Source organism: Sipha flava, unplaced genomic scaffold (assembly GCF_003268045.1).
Source record: "Sipha flava isolate LNK unplaced genomic scaffold, YSA_version1 0_pilon_pilon, whole genome shotgun sequence".
NCBI classification, from domain to species: domain Eukaryota; kingdom Metazoa; phylum Arthropoda; class Insecta; order Hemiptera; family Aphididae; genus Sipha; species Sipha flava.
Genome location: NW_020271713.1, coordinates 6,974,814 through 6,983,061, shown reverse-complemented (window position 1 = coordinate 6,983,061; position 8,248 = coordinate 6,974,814). Strand labels below are relative to the sequence as shown.

Genomic DNA, 8,248 nt, shown 5'->3' with positions numbered 1-8,248 from the left:
ACTCGTTTCACTAATTTAGACAAATACAAGAAAATATTTTAAATATATTCATCTCCTTTTCATACTGTTCTCAAGTCAGCCCCAGAATATCTTTAAATGGAACTCATTGACTTACAATGCTATAATGAATTAAAACACATTTTTGAAACATCAAAATCAAAAATAGATTTTTATAACAATAATTTCACCAAAGAAAAATTTTCCAATTTGAGAAATCTGGCACAAAAAGTTGTAAATGCTTTTAGGTCGACTTATAGATGTGAATCGTTTTTTTTTTTTTTGAAAATGAAATTCGCCAAAGATAAATCACGCTCAAACCTAACAAATGAAAACCTGCAACATCAATTACGATATGCAAATACAACCATTTTTGTTTATTTTCAAAAAATCAGTGAACGAGTTTAGAAAAAAAATGTCTCACTAAATAGTGAAATAAATAAATTAAAACTAATAAATAGTACATTATCTATGTTAATAAATTATGAGTCAAAATAAAAATAAATATTAAATAATTATGTTTATATCAAATAATTAATACACCAAAACTAATTAAACAAAACTAATGTTTACTACAAATTTTTTTGTATTGGGGAAAAATACTAATATAATTTTATAAATGGTCCGCGGGATCGTAATGTACTTCCGAAGTGGCCTGCAAGATCATTTAGGTTGGCCACCCCTGATCTAAAACTACTATCATTTAACAGTAAATAGAAAAATGTATGTTATATTAAACAATGATATTGTAATCTGACATAAATATTTGTATTGAATTGATAGTACAAGACTTATGAATTTTGAAGATTAATATTAATATTGGAAATATTACAGATTTTATTTTATTGCAGATTTCATAAGTTATGTTATTATTAATTAGTTTAAGAAGTGGCTTTTCTAATTTAGATACGAGCATAGTTTCATGCGAGTACAATTATTTTTAATAATTACTGATAACACTGAATTTAAAAATAAAATATTTAAATGCGTTAATAAATTAGATACATAGTTTAAAAATGTATATGTTTTTCTTTTATAATATAAAATCATATTCACAATAACAATTTTACAATTTTCTTCATAATTTATAAATTAAAGCAGTCATAAAAAAAAAAAATTAAACAATTATTATTTTTATAAAGTTGGAGTAGAAAAATAATGAGGAGCTACTTCTAATAACAAAGATGGTGTTATTTCAATCAAATTTTTAATATATATTTTCGTTGTTTCTAGAAGTTCGTCGTATAAGACCCTGTAACATTATAAAAAAGTTATTAATATATAATTTACCTAATTAAAATTAATAAAAAATGATCTTAACTTTTCAATATAAAACTAAAATACATTAAGTTCACTAGTTATACTTGTCTAGGATATATAATATTATTTCTGTATTATTAAAAATATATCAAACATTTTTTAAGAATATTATCATATTATTATTATAGTAACATAATAATTTGATAAATAAAACTAAAAGTAGGTAAACGAAATTTCGGAAATAAAAAAAAAGATAAAATTACATGTATGCCATAATTATGTTTACTTACACTAAGTAATGCAAGTAAATATAAATTTAAATTTATAAATAAAAAACAATTGCTGCTATTGGTTTTATCAAAATCAAAATTAAGTAAAAGAATAACTTATTTAATAGTATACATATTTTATTTCAATTTTAAAAGCCATAACTAATTATTTAACTATAATTTTAATTACAAGAATTGGGCTCAAAAATTTAAAATATAAAATAAAAACAGTGAGATTTTATGAAAGCATACATGCTTAAGATAATTAATTTTAAGTAAAAAATTTGTTAATATAATTAAATTATAAGAATCTTACGTTAAATAAAATCAAACAGTATATATTGAGTATGATGATTTAATAAATCGTTGTATTTTAAATTATTTAAAAGCTAATTACAACTGGCTTACCATTGTGGTTGATTTACATAATTTAGAACAGATTTAGGATGGAAATAAAGATCTTCATCTGCACCAACAGATCTATAAACCCCAGTGTAATGTAAATAAGCAGCATTTTTAAAGAGTCCTGATGCAATGCACTTCACAATAACTCTTGTATCACCTAAATTATATAAACATATGTTATGTTAAAAATCTTAGAATATTAACATAGAAAAATATATACCTCTACATGATTTAAGTGGAATTTTTGATGATCTCATTAAATCTATTAAATGAGAACGAATTTTTTGTGCTTTGCATAGTTCATTATAATTTATAAAAAAACGATGACACCATTGTTTACTGCATTGGTTTTTTTCAAATCCATTGTAGATATTTAATAACGTTAAGAGATCTCCTTCTGCAACTTCAAAATTTCTATGCTGCATTTTAGCTTTTTGTATTGTAGCACCATACTTAGGACGAATAAAAGCATCTTGAAGTTGAAGCATAGCTAATATCGATACAATTTCTGCAGAACAACCCATTTCGCCAGATTTTAATAATATTCTGGAATGTTTTAACTGCAATGGAAATTTAGCCATTATAGTTCCAAATTTATCTGTTAAATTTCCAAATTCATCTATAGCTTCTAAAGCCTTCAACATTTCTAAAGCATAAAGTAGATTTTTAGCAGGAGGTGGACTAAGGAATGGAAATCTCAAAATATTATTAATATAAATTGATTTAAGTTGTAATGTCACATCAGTTAAATCAGATCTCATCATTTCTGGTGGAGTGGCATTTATTAAATTATCGTATGCTTCTTTTGTATATAATCTAAAAGAAAAAAAATTGAATAATTAAAGTAATAAAATATAAATATGAATAAATACTCTAATAACTGATATATGTATAAAGTATGTACCTGTATACTTTTCCAGGTCGTTCTCTTCCAGCGCGACCGGCTCTTTGAATTGCTGATGCTTTAGATATAGGAACAGTTATCAAAGAATCAGCTCCAAATTTAGAATTAAACCACTTTAATTTAACAAATCCACAATCAATTACTAAAAATAAATAAAATTTGTTTAATTTAAATTTCATTGATATAAATTTTATATTTTGTAATATTAACTAAACAAATATTTTATAAGAAATAGAAAGAAATAACTTTTTATTTATTTCATTCAATTTATACTTTTTATTTACTTAAATGCTAAGAATTTTAACTTTGGGACACATATACATTTTTATAAAATTTGAATTCACAAATTTTTTTTTTTTTGGTAATGTATAAATATTATAAAATTAAAATAAAAACCATATTTCATCTAGTATTATTGATTATTTTATATAATTTGAATTTTTTCAAACTTGCATTATTTTATAAAAAGTAAAAACAGGAAACCCAATATAATATTGTAAAAATTTGTTTTATGAATAATAAATTTACCATAAACAATTCCCGATATTGTAACTGATGTCTCAGCAACATTGGTTGAAAAAATTACTTTTCTGTATCCTTTTGGTGCTGGGCGAAATGCTTTAAGTTGTTCATCATTAGTTAATGTACCATGCATAGGTAGAGGTAGAAGTCGAATTCTAAATAAAATATGAAAAATAATTTAAATATGATACAGCTAAAAAATATTTAAAAAATTGTAATATACATGCGAGATCATAAATTATATAAATTGTATAAAATGTGAAATAATACGTTTATTTTAAAACCTTAATTTAATAAAAGTTTTTCAGAGTGTTGTATTGAAGATCTTATAATCTGATCAAAAGTTGGGGTAATATATATATATATATTTATTGAATAATTATTATCAAATCTATAGAATTGTAACTTAAATGTATAATAAATAATATACATGCTTTAAGTAATGTCACAAGATTTAAAATAAATAATTCAAATAACTATTTTAACAAAACAATATTTAACAAATATCTTACTTATAAATTAAAAGAAAAAAAAGAATTATCTTTATTCATAATAATAATAGATTATTCCATACTTAAAATGTAAATACTAATAAAAAAAACTAACAAAGTCAAATATTTTGATAAGTAAGTAAGAGTATTACCGAATGAAAAACATGTTATACAATATTCAAATCATAAAAACACAACATTTTATATTTCATCAAAATCAATCGAAATGCTTGTTTTTTCATATCATAAATCTACAAACAGAATGGCATTTTTAAAGCAATGACACAATCAATAAGTTCATTGTTTGATCCAAGAAGGTACTTAAAAACTTTCACTATAATTTCACGATCAGAAAATTTAAATGGAAAATAAAAATAAAAATGTTAATTTAAAATGTCATCCCTACATACAGAAATTTTTAGGTAAAAATAATCAGTTTTAATATATTCAAGCACACAAATAATACAATAAAACAAATGTATACTTTTCGTTTGTATTCTTGGTGGAATAATCATCCAATGTATTAACGGCTTGCATTATTTCTTCTTTTCCGGTCAAAAATACTAAAATATCCCCTGAAGGAGTATTTTGTTGAATTTTTAGTACTGTATTAATTGATTCATCAATATAATTTGGAGCTGGTTCTACAAATACAGATTATATTTTTAAATTACTAAAATGTATGAATTGTATATTAGTAAATTATACCTTTCAAATAATATATTGTAATAGGATAAGATCTTCCTTCAATACCCAAAACTGTAGCAGTATCATCTTCAGGATTATTACTTTGGTTAAAATTAAAATATGATTTAAGTTGTGAGGAATCCAAAGTAGCTGATAATACTATAAGTCTTAAAGTTGGTCGTTTCTGTAATTTAAATAAAATTAAAGTTAAAGAACTGTGTACTATTAAATTATTAAACTATTAAATTAATAATATTAGTTAAAACTAACCTTCAAAACTTTTTTAATAAGTCCCATTAAAATATCAGTCATCAAACTTCTTTCATGAATTTCATCTAATATGATAACTGAATAATTTACCAATAAAGGATTACTCATCATTTCATTCAAAAGAATACCTTCAGTAATATACTGTAATTATATTTAAACATTTTATGTTAAAATCTTGAATTACATAAAAATATTTACTATGAAGTACTTACTTTAATTTTAGTACCTGGTTGGCAGCAATTGTCAAATCGAACTGAATAGCCTACTAATTGGCCGAGAATTGTTTTTTGTTCCTGAGCTACTCGAGTAGCTAAAGTTATGGCACTTATTTTCCGAGGTTCAGTGACAACAATTGTTTTATCAAATTGGCATAAACCACTTTCTAAAAGCATCTAAAATACATTTTTCAATAATTGATTAAAACCATCAATTACAGTTAAATTATGAAAATTCAATAATTCAAATTATAGACAACCTAATTAAAATATGAAGTGTCTTTAAATGTATACAATGGTGCCCAACCTGCAAAGGTATTCTAGGTGGCCCGTTATAAATTTTTAAAATAAAACAAAATATTCTATATTTTTTTTCTATTTTTTTCTTTTCCTTATTTTTAAGTAAAATTATTGTAAAATGTGTTTTTATTAATTTATAAATTATATTTCACTATATTTTTTATGCTAGATGATTTAGTCATAACTAAATAGCATAAGGAACTTTATAATAATACATTTCTGATTGAGTATTTATTTCTAAATCAAATGATAAACTATATATTGGAGTTCCTAAGATTAAATTTATCTGAACTAAAGCCAAATTTATTTATAACAAATAACTAATGAACATAATTTTTACAATATACAATAAAATCTATAGCTAGGTATTATATTATTAATTAAATGGTTATTATAACATAAGATAATTAACTATAAAAATAACCTTCAGATTTTTATTTTAATACTGTAAATTATTAAATTGTATAACAAATTTTTATGTTAAATGGTATTCGTGTAGCAGGTGATCTACCGGGGGGGGGAGAGGGGGGATCTGCGAATTCATTACGAGTGATCTACGTTTTAATAGTATAAAAACACTTTATATTTTTTACTACGAGTACACCATATTATACAAATATTTGTCAAATATAAAAATAAAAAATAATTAGCCAAATATAATTATAATTTCAATTACAGTAAACATTTTTTAAATTTCAGATGCACGCATTATAGATTAACTCCAATCAATGAACAATTTGAATCTAACCTATCCAATAACATTGCTAATGACTCGTAGTTATATTGTAAATGTCATTAATCGTTATCGAAATACTGTCCCACTGTTGTCTACGATAATGTACATATAATAATAGTATAATATAATAATAGCATATTAATAATAATAATAATTGTAGATCACCTGCTACACGAATACCTGTTAAATATATTATTAAATTTACCTTAAATTATAATAATTTAATGAAGTTAAATATTTAAAAATTAAATAATTTATTGGGGTTATACATTTTGATAAATAAAAATAATAAAAATATTGCGTTAAAATATTTTTAAAGAATATTACTTATAATAGAATACGGATCGAGGTCTCTACTTAAAAATCATATAAGAAAAATAAAAATTTAAATTAATAAATTATAAAATATAAATGTTTGTACAAGGTTATTTAAAATAAAAATTAATAAAAATAAATACTTATAATAATAATTTCTCATACTTGAAGTATTTCAATAAATTTAAGATTCTGCATTTTAATAAAGAAAAACAAAGAATAAAATTAAGTATTATGTATTAAAAAAATAATTTTCCTCAATGACCAAAATACTGATTAGCCTAGTAATAATTTTATAAAGAATAAGAAGTTGATAATAAACTATACAAATCAACATCAAGAACATAATATTATGGAAATAAATTATTAAAATAATAAAATATAAAACATACTTGTGATACTTGAGTACTTTTTCCACTTCCCGTAGAACCAACTAATATTAATGTTTGAAACTTTTCACAAAGATATAAAACATCATTTCTGTATTTAGTGATAGGTAATTTATTTTTTTGACTTTGTAAATCCAATGACATATATGGATTATACACAAATGAAGAAGATATGGCAGATTCAAAACTAGAATCTTCCTCTCCATATCCTGGTTTTTCATCTATAATAATCATTATTATATTAAGAACAATATAAACTAATTTTTAGTAAAATTGTTTAATATAAAAATTATATTTAAAATATTGTGAATAAATCCCAGTAGAAAATACAAAATACAATAATATTAAGTCTACATTTTGAACTATTGGTATGTTATCAAAATGTCACAAAAATATTTTTCTAAGTGGTAAGTACACGATGGATGATTGAGTGAGAATATAAAACATCAAACTTACCAGGATTTTTAAACCGAAAACTACTCATTTTGATGATCAGTTATCGATACATTGTAAATATTTTATTTAAAATTAATTTGAAAAAGGTAAATCTTCAGAAATTTTAAATAGAAACAAATAATTTATTCGATAACGAATCATTAACGAATAACTGGATTAACTAATAATAGTTAAAAGAAATGTACAGAAACTAAAAGTAAAAAAATTATTTACTTTTTTGTCGTTACCTATAATAACATAATATTTTGATAGCCGCCTGACTTTTATCACTTGTTATCAAGCATCAACGTTATCATAGATGCCTTTACCTCAGAATTAATTAAATTAATAATTAAACGTTAATAAATGTAATAGTTTAAAACTATAATACGTATATTCTATACTTAAGCGGCCTTCAACTGTAACCGATACCAATAATTAGGTAAATGAAAATCATTTTTGAATTTGGTCCATTATGATTTTTAACGGTAACAGTTTATCTCAAAACTCATTCATTCCCCGTACATTGTTATAATAATTATGAAAATTGTTTATGCAACAGACAATATTTTCACCCAATTTCTATATTATCGAACCAATTACTACTTAGTGAACATTTATGCAATCTGGCAAAAATGTATAATGTTGTATCCCGGTAACATATTGACATTCTGTGGTCTCATTCTGGTTAATATTAAGAACAAATTTTATTGTTTATTAGGTAATATAAATTATTACTATACCTATTTACAATTGCCATATTTTTATGTATAATAAATAACTCTTATTGTTTATAATATTGTTATGTAACATGCAGTAAAATACTGAATCGAATAAAATAATAATGTTCAGAGTATTTTTTTTAGCTAATTTTTTTTTAACAATTAAAGTTGTATTTACCAAGTAGATACAAGCTATATATTACTATTGATTAAATATTTTTGATCAATGACATAATTGATATAAGTAATAAACACGAACGAAATTCACGCCGAAATTCAAAACCAGAACCAGTTACAAGCGTCAATTAGTTTATAGATGTTGAGACCGACC

At 22.7% G+C, this 8,248-nt stretch overlaps 1 protein-coding gene across 1 annotated transcript; it reads right to left on the bottom strand.

The window, feature by feature from the left end:
- Positions 1 to 1,079: 1,079 nt before the first annotated feature.
- LOC112681218 (probable ATP-dependent RNA helicase DHX35) lies at positions 1,080 to 7,442 on the bottom strand. The gene is made up of 11 exons (XM_025551514.1): positions 7,217 to 7,442; positions 6,764 to 6,981; positions 5,018 to 5,197; positions 4,806 to 4,946; positions 4,557 to 4,719; positions 4,333 to 4,492; positions 3,364 to 3,512; positions 2,836 to 2,977; positions 2,152 to 2,747; positions 1,935 to 2,088; positions 1,080 to 1,249 (listed from the first exon to the last, which is right to left on the bottom strand). Exons 1-11 carry the CDS (start codon positions 7,242 to 7,244, stop codon positions 1,132 to 1,134), a joined length of 2,049 nt encoding a protein of 682 aa, XP_025407299.1. The 5' UTR covers positions 7,245 to 7,442; the 3' UTR covers positions 1,080 to 1,131.
- Between the last annotated feature and the right edge of the window lie 806 nt (positions 7,443 to 8,248).